This window comes from Terrapene carolina, unplaced genomic scaffold (genome assembly GCF_002925995.2).
Source record: "Terrapene carolina triunguis isolate 2854851 unplaced genomic scaffold, T_m_triunguis-2.0 Scaffold951, whole genome shotgun sequence".
In the NCBI taxonomy this organism is placed as follows: domain Eukaryota; kingdom Metazoa; phylum Chordata; order Testudines; family Emydidae; genus Terrapene; species Terrapene triunguis.
This window is the reverse complement of record NW_020665302.1, coordinates 5,892,678-5,908,379: the sequence shown is the minus strand read 5'-3', so window position 1 is coordinate 5,908,379 and position 15,702 is coordinate 5,892,678. Positions and strand designations below refer to the sequence as shown.

Sequence of the window (15,702 nt, the reverse complement as noted above, 5' to 3'; positions counted from 1 at the left end):
AATTAGCTATTGGCACTTGGTATACTGAAAATGTAATATGGACATTAAAATCAGAATAGCTTTTTCATAAGGATTGTGCCAGCAACTACAGGAAATTGTAGTTTTCACTGCTGTGAGGTCTAATGATGTTTTTGTGCTTCATTCGTGTAAATGGCATCCCTTTTGAATTATTCTTTTTTGTGTGTGTGCGCATGGAGTGGGACGGAATAATTTTCGTGTGATACTAACAAACCAGATTGTGAACTACAAATTACTTGTCTTAAAAGAGAAAAAAAATTGTCTGACTGAGTGTGGCTACTTTAAGAGGAATCAAATTCCATTGCAAATCATTCTTTAATGCCTTCTCATTAACTTCAGCTAGTAATGAGAACAAATTGAGAGGAAAAACCACAGTGTCACAGGGATGAGTCAGAGAGTTTTATGGACCCATAAAAGCAGTGCTGATTTACTCAAATGTAGAAGTATGAAGTATACAGAGATTGGATTTTGACAGCTTTAGTAGATCCATAGCCTTCTAAAATATGCAAAGCTTTCTCAAGCATGACACATATGAAAATGAGTAATGCTTGACAGCCAGTTGCTGTAGTTTTTCTTTTTAATTAAACATTTTGGGATTTTTTTAATGTAGCTGCACTGCAGAATTTTGCAAAGTGGAACTAAAAGATATAAGAAAATGGCATAATACAGAGTAGTATGGAATAGGTTAAATGGATACACTGTACCCCTTGTGCTTTCCCCTCTTAATCCTCTCTCTGTTTCCCTGTGACACTAGCTAGTGATGCATGACAACATCTGTGAGGAACTGAAATGCCTGATACATCATAGCAAAGCCCTGCTGACTAAATGTCATTCTAGCACCACTGCTCACCAAATGATGCTAAAGCACTCCTCTCTTCTTCCATTACTTGAAAAGCAGAGGGATCAGCTGATCCAAATCAAACCCATGGAAAGATTTCACTACTTAGTAGCAATTTTAAATCAAACGTAACTGTCATCTTTGGACTGCACAAAATGTATAATAGCTATGGAGTACAAATTTAAAGACTATATCCTGTCAAATAGGTCTGGAGATTTGTAGTGCTTTACTGGACAGAAAAAGGCGTGGAAATGAAATGAAGCATTTAGTCTGTCAGAAACACTGGTTCAGTATATGGGTTTTGTGTAGGGGAAGGTGATATGGGAATTTATTATTATATGATCCCAGTATTTTTAACAATGAATTCATCAGATTGCAGCATTACGTCAAAAGGATATCTGAGCTACTTAAAATTAAAAAAGCAGTATGTTCTGAATGTTATGAAAAATAAATCCGTTATGGCAGGAAATGGAAAGAAGGGGTTGGGGAAAGTGTAATAGTTTACAGTGATTTCCATTTGGGTTTATACAATACATTTCACTTTATTAAGCATTTCAGTATTTTTTCTCACTTAAAATTAATGGGAAATATAGGATGAATTATTACACTGTGTTAATTTATGTAGAGATAATTAAATCCTATATGATTTTTCCGGCCTTGGTGGCTGTGGTGCAAAATGCATATTGCAGCATCCTCTGGGACTTGCCTGTTATTTTTTTAGATGCCTTGAGGCAGAATTTCTAATCAAGATGTTCCAAGATGGCACTAGCAATAGTCTCAGATCTGTTTTCATTGGATTATGACAACATGGACCAAAATGGGTTTACATACTGTTAGTCAGTGCAAAGGTTTTTTGCACTTCGTCAGAAGTTTAGCCAGTTCTGATTTTAGAATTTCGTGTCATGAAATACTAGAAAGGAAAGAAAAATATTCTGGATCCCACTTAGTTATTAACAGTAACTGTGGTCAAATCCCCAATACTGTTCTTTAATCTATTTTCTTAAAGCTTTCTTTATTATTATCACAGCATATTTGAATATTGAACATCCTCAAACGTATGTGTTTCAATTGAACAATAAACTTGAAAAGTGTCCATAGGACACTGTACTCTGTATAAATTATATTAATGGAGTTAGTCTAGATTTACGCTGGTGTGGAAGCAGGGGAGGATCTGCAGTCTGTTTGCTTGATTTTAACAAATCAAAAAAGCCAGTGCTGAGTTGGAGTCCTTCTCTTTATGGGGTCTCATTGAAGAGTTATGCAGAATTTATTTTTTAATGGTTAACAGTAGGTTATTTTGTGATGCTTAGCTGTGGCAGATCTGCAAAGGATGTTTCCAACACCCCCTTCCTTGGAGCAACATCCTGCCTTTTCCCCAGTGATGAACTATAAAGATGGAATAAGTTCAGAGACTGTGACAGCATTGGGGATGATGGAAAGTCCTATGGTCAACATGGTTCCCACACAGCTCACAGAATTTAAAATGGAGGTGGAAGATGGATTAGGGAGCCCTAAACCTGAAGAAATCAAGGTAATACACCAAAGATACCATTAGTGTTACTTCATCTGTGTAAGATTTTTTTCTAAAATAAAACGCATACAAATAGAGTGCCATTGAGTTGGCTGGAAAATTGCTTGCACAATTTTGAACTAGATTCATATAAAGCAGAAGTCCCAAAACTTTTGACACCCCCCCCCATACTCCTCTCCCTTTGAGCTGAGGCAAGGAGTGGTGATGTGGCTTGGGGGGCAGGGGGCAGGAAGGGGGCTGAGACTAGGGCCATGTCTGGGGCCAGAAGCGGAGCTGAGGCTGGGGGCGGGGGCGGAGCCGCAGCCGGGCTCTGGTGGAGGCTGGCAGCTGGGCCCGCGGCCAGGTGTGACTCCGCTCCCGACCTTGCCCCCAGCCTCAGCCCCAGGCCGGGAACAGAGCCACAGCCAGCAGCTGAGGCTGGGGGCTGGGACCGGGGCCACGCTGCGGCAGGGGACGGGGCCAGGCATGGGGACGGGAGCCAGGGACGCGGCTGGGAGTGGGACTGGAGCAGAGCTGGGGGCGGGGATGGGCTGGGTGGGACACTTTGGGGACCTCTGATATAAAGGGATTGGTAATCCTTCAGTGGAAACAATTCCTTTTTTATTGGACAAGTTTGCAGTTGTTTAATGTGAGCAGACAAATTGCACAAAAATAGATGTATTAGTTACATATTGACTTTAATGTTTTTGAGGCACTCTTCTCAAAATAAGAACCTATGATAGCTGTTTGTTGTCTGTGTGAAATGAGTTTTGTTTCAGGCTAATCCTTAGTGGACATCTGTCCACACTACAGAAAACTCCATTGTGGTTGCCACTAATTGGTACCTGCTTATTTGCCAAAGGTTTTCTGTAGCACCCATCACTTTTGTAGAGTTTATGCACTGAAACTTGGCTAGCAGTCTCAAAAGAGAAAACCAGGATGGAATTGGCTAATTCCACTCCTAGCCCCGCAAAGGTTGTCCCTATTGGTAAGGGTTAAGAATCACTGGTCAGCTAGTTTGTGGGGAAAACTTGTTCTGCTGCTCCCTATGTTGTATTTTTTTCATAGTTACATAGTATTTAAAGCCAGAAGAGACCATCTAGTCTGAACTCTTGAATAACACAGGCCACAGAATTTCACTATTACCTCTTGACGGAGCCCAATAACTTGTTTTTGACTAAAGAATACTGTCCAAAAAGGCATCATCCAGTCTTGATTTGAAGACCTCAAGAGATGGAGAATTCACCATTTCCAGTGGTTAATCACCCTCACTGTTAAAAATTGTGCCTTACTTCTCATTTGAATTTCTCTGGCTTTAACTTTCAGTCTCTGGTTCTTGTTATGCCTTTCTCTGCTAGATTAAAGAGCTTGGTATTTTTCACCCCATAAAGGTACTTCTGCACAGTGATCAAGTCACCTCTTATTCTTCTTTGCGATAAACTGAACAGATTGAGCTCCTTCAGTCCACTGTAAAGCACTCCAGACCTCAAATAATTTTTATGGCTCTTTCCTGTACCGTCTCCAGTATTTCAGCATCTTTTTAAAATGTGGCACCAGAACAGGAGTGTTCCAATATCAATCTTGCAAGGCTATATACAGAGGTAAAACCCCCTCTTTATACATACAAGGATTATTAGTCTGGTTTGGCACAGCATCACACTGGGAGCTCATGTTGAATTGTTTGTCCACTATGACTCTTAAATTTTATTTCAGAATCACTGCTTTCCAGGAAACAATCCCCTATCTGAAGGTCTGGCCTGTATTCTTTATTCCTTGATGCATGACCTTGTATTTGGCTACATTAAAATGCATTTGTTTGAACAGTCCCCAGGTGATCCAATTCACTCCATATGACTTCCCTTTCCTCATCATTATGTACCACTCTGGCAATGTTTGTGTCATCTCGAAATTTTATTAACAGTGGATTTATATTTACTTGCACATCACTGATAGAAATATTTGTGATGGACAAGAAGTGACTATGTATTAATCTATTAATACTATTATGTAATAATGGTATGGCTGTTGTAAGTGACCTTGTCAGTAAAGAAAAGTTACTGTATATCTATGATGGGTTAGTAGAATTTCTTGTATGATTGTATTGATCTAACTTAATAGGGGGCTGTGGGAGGAGCAAACAGTAAAGTGGCAGAATGGCTTCCCAGATAAGAATATCCAAGCACACTCTTGAAAGACAGTAGGGCAAGCTGTTATCTTCAAGGACCCTGGCTCCACTGAGTTGCAAATCTTGTTTTGCCAGAGTTTGGAGTTAACAGATGAAAGGGCTGCAAACAGTTAAAAAGTGACTTGATTTCTGCAAAGGAGGGTAAGTTGCCAGGGGCTGTCCAAGAAGTTGTCAGTGGGCGTTGACAGGGAGGGGGTCTGCAGAAGAGTCTGTAGACCTACCAGGGTCTGCACGTGGAAAATGGTTATATGCATATCTAGCTCTGCCAGGTGTTTAACCTTTTTCCACATGGGGACTTTGCCTTAAGGAGGCAGGTTGGTCACTGCTTACCCTGTCGCTCCCAGAGAAGAGAAGAGACCTGCAGGTATTGGGTATAAATCAGACCTGCTGAAATCACAGTTAGTAGCAGGGGACTGCAATCCAGGGCCTAGTTTGAAAGTGGGAGAGTTGCGTGTTTCTACCTGGAGACAGGTGACAGCTAAAGACCTGAGATAGGAGTAGAAAGCACTCAACAAGAGCAGGAGAGGTCAGAGGTGCAGTTGATCTGGGAACTGTGACAATATCGAGTAGCATATTTGTTTTTGGCTAAATAGAGGGCTTCAGTCTCCAGGGTTATTAATTCCCTGTCTTTCACTAGCAGTAAATCCTAGAGAGGATCCTAAGTTAATTAAGGACATTCTAAAAATCCCTGCTGCTGCATAATTTATTTATTTGAAGAAATTCAGACAATTTCCATAACAAAATAACTGTGATAGATAAATTACCTGTTTATTGAACATACCCTCCCCCAATAACATCAGCAAAATTGTGTAAAAGAAAACCCAGCAGAATTACTTGGCAACTGTTGCTAGAATAAGATAAGATAAAAATGGGCAGTCTGTCTCTGAGAGTTGCTCCCCGTTGCCCAGTCACAATTGCATGAACTTTTTGCAGAGTATATAATGTAGGTCCAGTCCCAGTTCTAGAAAGTACTTAAGTATATGCTTAAGTCTCAGTGAAGACAATGGGACTTCAGAACATGCTTAAAGTTAAGCAAATGCTTACTGCTTTATTGAACAGAAATGGATGTAAGCACATACTTAACTGCTTTCCTTTATGGCCAGGGATGGTGCTTCTCAGTAAAATCAGCCATTTATCTTAAACAGGTAAAGTTTATTTGCTTTTTAACCTAGTTTACAGGCTTTCAACCATATTGAATTTAATTCCACTCTCAAAGAAGTGTATAAGAGTAGCAGTCTTTTTTTCTTTCCCTTTTTCCTGTCTGAAGACCAAAATTGTAATTGAGGGAACAACCTGGTAAGAATTTTACAAAAGAGATGGAGGGATGCCCAGTCTCAGGGAAAAAAGGAGAAAACAAAAATAGGACCGCTATTTACTCAGAGCTAAGATGGCCTCTCACATTGGGGAAAAAAATTGCACTGATGCTACCACTAGTTGAGCTGTCTTGATAGTAGCACCAGCAGGAGCCATACTGCAGGCTCCAATGGGTTCTGGAGACGTTGCCCCATGCCAATTAAAGATCAGCTTCTAACATTAGGTTTAATTGCTATGGTGATAAAAACCTTGGAAACCCCTGCAGTTTTGTCTACACTAGGACTCCCACTGGTGCTCTCCCCAGGGCAACTAAAATAGTGGATTTTTTTAAATTTCCTAATGAAAAAATTATCTTAGACAGTAAACCCATGAACTCTCTAGGGAGCTGATCTCCAGGTAGCCACACCTTTTACCATTGGCAATCCTTCTGACATTCCCAGGTGTCACTTCCCCTTCTGTTCCTAAACAGCATTAATTACCAACAGGCAATAGCAAGGAGAAGGGAAAAATAGTATGCCCAGCTTTGTACATAATCCCTACTTTCAGAGAATCCTTATTAGACTGTAAATTGCCAAAGAAACGTGCCCTTGGCCTAATCTAAACACATGCTTTTGGGGAGTGAATTGCTCTTTCCAGCGTACAGTATCACTTTACCTGACTTAATGGGGAAAACAAATACTACCCTAACCTGATGGGACTTGTTGCCCTCACAGTGTGGGTATAATAAAAAAAGGCATGTTTGTACTAGGTGTCCATGTTCTACTAATGTATAATTATACAGTTCCCAATATCTCTCTCTCTCTCTCTCTCGCTCTCTTTTTCGATCAGTTTTAGCAGCATTTTAGAAACTGAAAAGACATGTATTTCAGTATACTGGTTATTAATTAGGTGTGCTGCATACAAATATCGAAAAAGCTATTTCTTCCAGTTGTCACAGACCTTATTTGTTTTTAACTCCACTTCAAATATTTTCCTGTATGTCAAAACAAAATTAGTTAATCTTTGGACAGGAAGGAAATCTGGGTCAAGATCATAGTTTGATGAGCTAAAAGAGAGATTAGAAAAAAATATATATGTTAGGGACTCATTCATACTGAAGATATTTTAGAGATCTCTAACAAAGATTTAAAGAGTATTGAAACATATATATATTTAATTGTGCATAGAGTTCTGCATTTGAGCAGCTGCTGCTCATACAAATTAATAGGAATCTAGCACCTAACCCCACTGTAACTCATTTTTACAAAAATGCAAGTAGGTTTCTTGTGCTGATTATTGAGTGCCAAAGGTAGGAATCCTGTTATTCTTCATCTTCTGACACTTTAAGGAAGCACTGGGAAGGGAAGCAAAAGGACAGAGAAATCTATGGCTGGCAGAGTTAAGGAAAGTAAGTAAAACTGTTTTAAGTACATGAGGTACACAGAAAATCTTAACAATAGTAGTGGTCCATTACTAGATGGAAATGGTAGAATTATCAATAATCAGAGAAAAGCAGAAGTGTTCAATAAATACTTCTGTTCTGTATTGGGGGTGAAATGGTTGATGTACTCATCATAAAATGATGATAATTCCAATTGTGTGTCAGGAGGATGTTAAACAATAGCTGCTAAAGTTAGACAGTTTAAAATCAGCAGGTCCAGATAACTTGCATCCAAGAGTTTTAACAGAGAAGGCAGAAGAGCTTATTGATTTTCAATAAGTCTTGGAACACTGGAGAAGTTCCAGAAGACAGGAAGAACGCTAATGCTATGCCAATATTTAAAAGGGTAAAGAGGCTGGCCCAAGTAATTATAGGCCTGTCAGTCTAACATTGATCCGGGCAAGATAATGGAGCATGTGATATGGGATTTGATTAATAAAGAATTAATTGAGAGTAATATAATTAGTGCCAGTCAATGTGGGTTTATGAAAAATAGATCCCTTGAAACTAATTTGATATCTTTTTTGGGGGTGAATTAAAAATTTGATAAAGATAATAATGTTGGTATAATATACCTAGATTTCTGTTGAGCATTTTACTTGGTGCTACATGACATTTTGATTAAAAAATTATAACAAAATAAAATTAACATGGCACATGTTAAATGGATTAAAAGTTGGCTAACTGATAGGTCTCAAAATGTTGTTAATGGGGAATCATCATCAAGCGGGTGTGTTTCTAGTGGGGTCCTGCATGAAATAGTTCTTGGCTTTACATCATATAATATTTTTTTCAATGGAAGAAAACATAAAATCATGACTGATAAAGTCTGAAGATGATACAAAAGTTGGGGGAGTTATAAACAATGAAGAGGACAAGGCCAGTCAATCAAGTAAATACAGAGCAATCTGGATCACTTGGTAAGCTGGGCACAAGCAAACACTATGCGTTTTAATACGGCTATATGTAAAAGTATACACATAGGAACAAAGAATGTAGGCCATACTTATAGGATGGAGGAATCTATCCTGGGAAGCAATAACTCCGAAAAAGATTTGGGGATTGTGGTGGATAATCAGCTGAACTTGAACTCCCAGTGCAATGCTGTGGCCAGACAGCTAATGTGACCCTTGGATGCATAACAGTGGAATATTGAGTTAGGAGGAGGAGGAATGTTATTTTACACTCTGTATTTGGCACTGATGCAGCTGCTGCTGGAATAGTAGGAACAGTTCTGGTGTCCACAATTCAAGAAGGATGTTGATAAACTGAAGAGTGGTCAAAGAAAAGCCATGAGAATGACTGAAGGATTGAAAACCTGCCTTATCGTGATCGATACAAAGAGCTCAGTCTATTTATCCTAACACAGAGAGGGTTAAGGGATGACTTGATTACAGTCTATAAGTATTTATATGGGGAACAAATGTTTGATAATAGGCTGTTCAGTCTAGCAGAGAAAGGTATAACACGATTCGATGGCTGGAAGTTGAAGCTAGACAAATTCAGACGGGAAATAAAGCAATACACTTTTAACAGTGACAGTAATTCACCATTGGAACAATTTACCAAGGGTTGTGGTGGATACTCCATCACTGGCAAGCTTCAGATGAAGATTGGATGTTCTTTCTAAAAGATCTGCCCTAGGAATTAGTTTGGGGAAGTTTTCTGGCTTGTGTTGTACAGGACATCAGACTAGATTATCACAGTGGCCCTTCTGGCCTTGGAATCTATGAGGATGCTGGGACTGTGGTAAGACATTAAAAACTACGTTTTCTAGAATTTCTACTATATACACTGCAGTAGTTCCCCCCAGATGCTAGATGTTTTCCAATCACAGAGGAAGACAGACTCTGTCTCAAGAAGATCTGGAATAACTCTGGCTGAAGTCCTAGTTATTGTTCCCCTTAACCAAAACAAAACAAAAGTGTAATGGTTGCTAGTGAGCCCGAGGCGGCTGTACTATGAATTTGGTATGGTGCCAGTGGTTAATGGTTACTCCGTTCACCATTATTATTATTTGGATTATGATAGTGCCCAGGATGTGTTGTTCACTTTCTAACCATGTAGTATAAAGTCCTTCCCTAAAGCAATCACAATCTGCTCTAGAAGCCTAATCTTTTTACTCTCATTATAATTGGGTTGTGTGTGTGTGTAATTTAGGTTCTGAGCCAAAGCCCCTTGTAGTCTGTGGGATCAGTTCCTAAATGTTTATAAAGTGAGTAAATATTTCATTATGAGAAAAAGTGCAGTTATATGTGCTTCAAATTAGTATAATTAGTTTTACCTGAAAAATATATTTAAAGATTGATTTTTCTATGTAGCTCTAAATACTGAAATCACTTTGGTTTTACAGGATTTTTCGTATGTGCACAAAGTTCCATCATTTCAACCTTTTGTGGGCTCTTCTATGTTTGCTCCATTGAAGATACTGCCAAGCCAGTGCCTGCTACCTCTGAAGATACCGGATGCCTGCATGTTCAGGCCTTCTTGGGCGATTCCTCCTAAAATTGAACAACTCCCCATGCCACCTGCAGCCACTTTCATCAGAGATGGCTACAAGTAAGTACAAGCATTGCAACAGACGATGACATTCATTACGCCCAGATCTAGATATGTAATAAATGGACACTCAGAGTGCTGATGATTTTTCCTCTTTTTAATCCATATGATAAAATTAGGAGCAAGCCTAATTACGGAATTATTTTAAACCTGCTTAAACTTTCATTGCTTTATAAAGTCAGAAACATTTTTGATAGCTGGAGCAGGAATAAATGACATTTGAGTTGATCCATTTTAAATAATTATCCAGGCAAAAACATTGTAATTCAACATAAAGTAGAAATGTTAAAGAAGAAGGCTCATATAGTTAATCTCCAAGTATTAGGTTTAATGATGGATTTTAATGGTGAATATTTAGTCATTACTTTCCCTTCTTTGCTGGAGGAAATGGTAGATGTCAAACGTGATTTGCCTTTAATTGTAAAAAGGCATATCATCTACTTTTCCCTTGAGTTTTAGTTAATACCAAAGAAGGAGGCAGACAAAAAAGTTGTATACTTGTAATGGCTGTGTGCTGTGTGAGTAGTAGAGAGAAAATATCTGCCTGTATAAAATATAAACGAAAGTAATATTTGATAGGGAAGGTACTCGTGTTCATTTATACTACAAAGGAAATAGCAGGTCATTGAATGAGATGTAAACTTTAGGAGACGGTTTATAAAATTGAAATTGCATAGTACTTTCCAGTAAAACTATGATAAATGGTAGATGGAAAGAAGTACTTACCTTCTGATTTTGATAAAACAAAAATGTGTCCTCTAATCCATCTGCAGTGCATGATTTAGAAGATCAAAATGTTAATTCTGATGGTTACTTTGAGCTGACAATGAACTCCTATCTTCAGGATTTTTAATACTTAAATTGTTCTTGGTAGTTACTCCCTTTAATTTATTCAGCTCATTGAAATATATGTATCCGAATTCTGCTAGTGTCTGTGGCTGTTTTTGGTAAAGTTCCTTTTAAAATAATAAAAAAAAAAAATTAAAAAAAGGGAAGTGGGGAGGGAGTACCTATGGACACCCAACTAGTCAGCTAAGGATCTGACCCTTCATCTCATGGAATAGAATGGATCTTGAAGTAATGGACCATTCCATCATTTACAGTGGTAGAGCTTGTATGTTTAATGTATTTGTGCCCCAAAGACATGCTCTTCAATATTCACTTTGTACCTCATTCGCTGTGGTTACATTCCCTCCTGTGCAGATGGCCAACATAAATGATATACACCTACTGATGGTGTGACTTATGTGGTGTGTAGGCCTCTGATGTCCCTTTGTACAGGGATGAATTTCACCCCATTTTAGTTTTGTGGGGACACACAACTCTTCTTTGGGATCCTCTTGTTTCTTCTGAACGGTTCACATAAGTTGTCAATTTAATGTGCTCGGTGATTCCTATTCCTATATATTCTGAAATTGCTGTGCTTCTCTCCACTATAAGGTGTAGTGGCACTGTGCCCCAGCTGCAAGTTTGCCATTAAATTAAGTTAAATGAGAAATTTGCATCCCCAGCATATTTTTCAAAAGTTATCACTGTTTATGGAAGAAATCCATTGCTGCAGATCTTGAAACCTAGCAAGAATTTAAACCATTTAATACGTAAAACCTCTCAAAAGCTATAATTTATATAGTAGAAGAGTCTCCTGCTGCAGTGAATGTATTTATAGAGGAAGTGGCTTGCATCTTTAAATCAATCCTTAAATCCTTGAAATCAGGCCTTCTCCAGCTCCAAAGGATCTTCCAATGCTCTCAAAAGAAGTGCAAAAAAGAAATTACAAACCCTCGATACCACCTAAGGAGCAAATGACTTCTCAGGTTTTCTCTAATAGTAACTGCTTCTAATAGTAACCAGGACTGAGCTGATTGTTAATTGCAGGTATTTGTTGAAAAAAATCTTTTATTTTCAATGTAATCCAATTAGAGTGAAGATAATTACTGCATCCTGATTACTGCAGGTTTTTAGTAAAGTGGTGATTGCCAATCAAGATTTCTAGGTCACGCTTTGTCATTTGTCTAAGGTATTCACTGTGCCTCAGATTCACAACTCTTATCAACCTTTGTCCATTTTTTCCTACCTTTGACTTGGGCACAGGTCAGTTAAAGATAACAAAATGATTCTAAAGGATCAGGTCTTTACTACAGTTTCTTTTCAAGTTGCTAATGAAATGTGATCCTTAAAATAATATTCCTTTTAAAATAACACATAAAACACACAGTAAGAACACACAAACATAAAAAATCCATATGTTTCCGCTCCTTCATCAAGAGACTGATTGTGTTCTTATGTTTTATGTGCTGCCCTTAAGGAATACATTTCAAGAAAAATGTTTTATTAGCTCTTGGGAAGAGAAATGTTATAAAGACCTTATTTGTCTGAGCAATTATGTTGTCCTTAATATGAAGCCTAATGACAAAATTATCTGTTTCTTACTATAATATGTCACTCCAAAGAAAAGAGATCTCTTGTGGAAATATATGACCACATTCTGGTCCCTGAAATTTAGCAGATAATGGCAAAACTGTTACTAATAAGGAGTCTGATGACAAATGGTGACCTAGAAGTACCACCTTCAGCTCTTGTGGACCACGAGTCTGTAATAGCAAGTGTTATTTTTGTGCTGTAAGCTATATAGAGCTAGATAAAGGCTGCCTTTATTGTATGTGAAACACTTTTGTCAGCTGGGTACCACCAAGGAAACATTAAAATTTAACCAAGAAGAATCAGATAAATTACTTGTATCAAGGAGTACTGAAATTAATTATTTACTACAGACATTTTAAAACATATAGACAGTAAAGCTAATTATTTCTAAATGGAGTTTACAGTGCTGTATAACTATATGAAATTTAATGTCCCTAATTTTTACACATTGGACCGTAGATTTCTTTAGAGACAGTTGCATGGTGAACTCACTGAAATAATCCCCCCCCCCCAAAGTACTGAAAATATTGAAGTCACATCAATTATTTAATTTCAGGTCATTCTAAATAAGCACCCGAGATTTCAGGTCATAACAGACTCTTAGCTTGTAATCTTTAAAACAGCATGGGGGATGTTTTCTGTTTTGTTTTGTTTTTTCCTTTTTACTACACTCTCGGCGACTCTTAGCTATGTTTGCTGATGAGACCTTGAAAGATTAGACAGAAAGAAGAGAGACTCTTGAATATAATTATATGAGAGGAATGTCTGAAGGTGCTGTCCCTTTATTGTGGTCATTATATAGCTATTGCATGTGAGTCCTGTCTACAGTGAACCTTTTGAATATTCATCTTCTTCCTGTATTTTTTTGCAGCAATGTGCCTAGTGTTGGGAGCCTCGCAGATCAAGACTATCTTCAGATGAACACTCCCCAAATGAATACACCAGTGACATTAAACAGTGCTGCCCCAGCCAGCAACAGTGGGGCAGGAGTACTGCCATCCCCAGCAACTCCCCGCTTCTCCGTCCCTACGCCACGCACACCCAGAACCCCAAGGACTCCTAGAGGTGGGGGCACTGCCAGCGGGCAAGGATCTGTAAAATATGACAGCACAGATCAAGGTTCACCAGCTTCTACCCCTTCTACAACACGACCGCTTAATTCTGTGGAGCCACCCACTGTCCAGCCAATCCCAGAAGCCCACAGCCTTTATGTCACCCTGATTCTTTCAGACTCCGTGCTGAACATCTTTAAAGATCGCAACTTTGATAGCTGTTGTATATGCGCGTGTAACATGAATATTAAAGGTGCAGATGTAGGGCTGTACATCCCAGATTCATCTAATGAGGACCAGTACCGCTGCACGTGTGGATTTAGTGCAATTATGAACCGCAAACTAGGTTACAACTCTGGGCTTTTTATTGAGGATGAATTGGATATTTTTGGCAAGACCTCAGACATTGGCCAGGCTGCAGAGAGGAGGTTGATGATGTGTCAGACCACTTTACTTCCTCAGATGGGAGAGGGAGCCAGGAGGGGCCAGGAACCCCCTATGAGCCTCCTCCTCCTTCTCCAGAATCAGCACACACAGCCTTTCACCTCTCTGAGCTGCTTGGACTACATGTCCTCCAATAACCGGCAGACACTTCCCTGTATGAACTGGACTTATGACAGAGTGCAAGCAGATAGTAATGATTCCTGGATAGAGTGCTTCAATGCCCTGGAGCAAGGAAGGCAGTATGTGGATAACCCCACTGGTGGAAAAGTGGATGAAGCCCTAGTAAGAAGTGCTACTGTACACTCTTGGCCTCACAGCAATGGTATGATTCACAGAAGAGGTTTTGGTTTTCTTTCATTTGAAAAACTTAGTTACCTTTGCAATTTAATTTTAAACTTGCCAGTGCAGGACAGTATCATTTAAACTTTATGGGGGAAAATGCACTCTTGAGGAACAGGAGTAGATAAGTAATTTGGAGAGCTTTCTAAAACCAAAGGTAGAATACTGGTAAATTTCCTTCTTCCTTCCAGCATGTTGTAGGACTTTTCAGTGTCACAAATTCACAGCAATTCTGTAGGTTGTTTGGTTTGGTTTGTTTTCTGGGGTGAGGGTCAAACTTTGCTCTAGCTTTCTTTGGTGAGACTGTGGCACATCTTTTTGGAACATAAGTATGCAATCATCAAAAGGGGGCTGCTCTTTGTGAAACAATGCCAACTAGAAATAATGTAAATTTGTAAATGAAATGTAATGTGTTTATTTACAATTCTTTATGGGCTTGATTTAAAGAGCAATATTTTTTAGCCTTTAAGCAGCTTAACACCTTTAAACAAACTTGTAGCAAATCACTACAGTCTAGATAACATTTTCCAAAAGGATATTTTGAAACAAACTTGATAGAAAGCTTAGTCTAACAATGTTGTTTGATAAAGAAGCAGTTTAAATTCTATTTTACTAATTATAGAGGAGCACAGGCTATATGGGCACCATGAGAGGCAAGATAAAGGAATCACAGGCCAAACAAAAGTTATGCCCCCTTCTCCTCACCAGAAATGTGATTCGTACCTCTTTGTCATTTGTAGTACTGGATATCAGCATGCTGTCCTCCCAGGATGTGGTGCGCATGCTACTGTCCCTACAGCCCTTTCTCCAAGATGCCATCCAGAAGAAGCGGACAGGCAGGACCTGGGAGAACATCCAACATGTGCAGGGACCCCTCACCTGGCAGCAGTTCCATAAGATGGCAGGACGGGGAACATATGGTAGAGTTTTTTGTGGAACAGCAGTGTTCAGATGAAGGCTGTGTTTCCTTACACATGGGCGTTTAAATGTGTTCTTTGAGGGAAAGTGCATAAGAACAAAAGTCTCCTCAGACAGCTTTTCACTGTGTTTAATATTTGAAAGATATTCTTGAGTAATATAGTGGGGGTTCTACCTTCCAAGATGACTGATGTTGGAGAGGGGCTTGAACACCTCAAAAGCTTTGGTGAGGTTCAAAATCCCTGTGTGGATTTGATTTTGGTTTGAACCCATAGCTAGTACAATGAATAATGTGAAGCATAGAAACTGTTAAGTAAAATTAGAGCCCTATTTATAAGATTTTAAATATGTTTTAAAATGTCATATTGCTGATATGTTTGGAATTAAACACCTCCTGGTTACAAGTGAGACTTTTAATTGGAAATATATTTGACAGAATATGTACTAAGTGAGAACAAACTAATGACTGACCTTTAAACATCTTTTTTACTCTTCATGCATTTTGCCTGCATTTTATGTGAAATTCCCTACTGATCTGTTTTTTTACAGTCTTATTCTGTTTTGCCACAGTTTCTCAATTCTCTACTTTCCCTGCTCTGACACTTGACATAATGCTGATTTCCCTTTTGGCTATGGCAGGCTGCAGTAACTATCATCACATTCCAATGCCACTCTCCCACATGA

The 15,702-nt window shown here is 38.8% G+C and overlaps 1 protein-coding gene across 1 annotated transcript in view; it reads left to right on the top strand.

Annotated features, from left to right (window-relative positions):
* Positions 1 to 15,702, top strand: part of MED13L (mediator complex subunit 13L) — a 388,191-nt gene that overhangs the window by 325,158 nt on the left and 47,331 nt on the right. The window contains exons 15-18 of the mRNA XM_026661254.1: positions 2,167 to 2,387; positions 9,639 to 9,844; positions 13,137 to 14,083; positions 14,841 to 15,020. Of these exons, the coding sequence (XP_026517039.1) occupies positions 2,167 to 2,387; positions 9,639 to 9,844; positions 13,137 to 14,083; positions 14,841 to 15,020 (1,554 nt within the window). The remainder of the gene's footprint in view (positions 1 to 2,166; positions 2,388 to 9,638; positions 9,845 to 13,136; positions 14,084 to 14,840; positions 15,021 to 15,702) is intronic.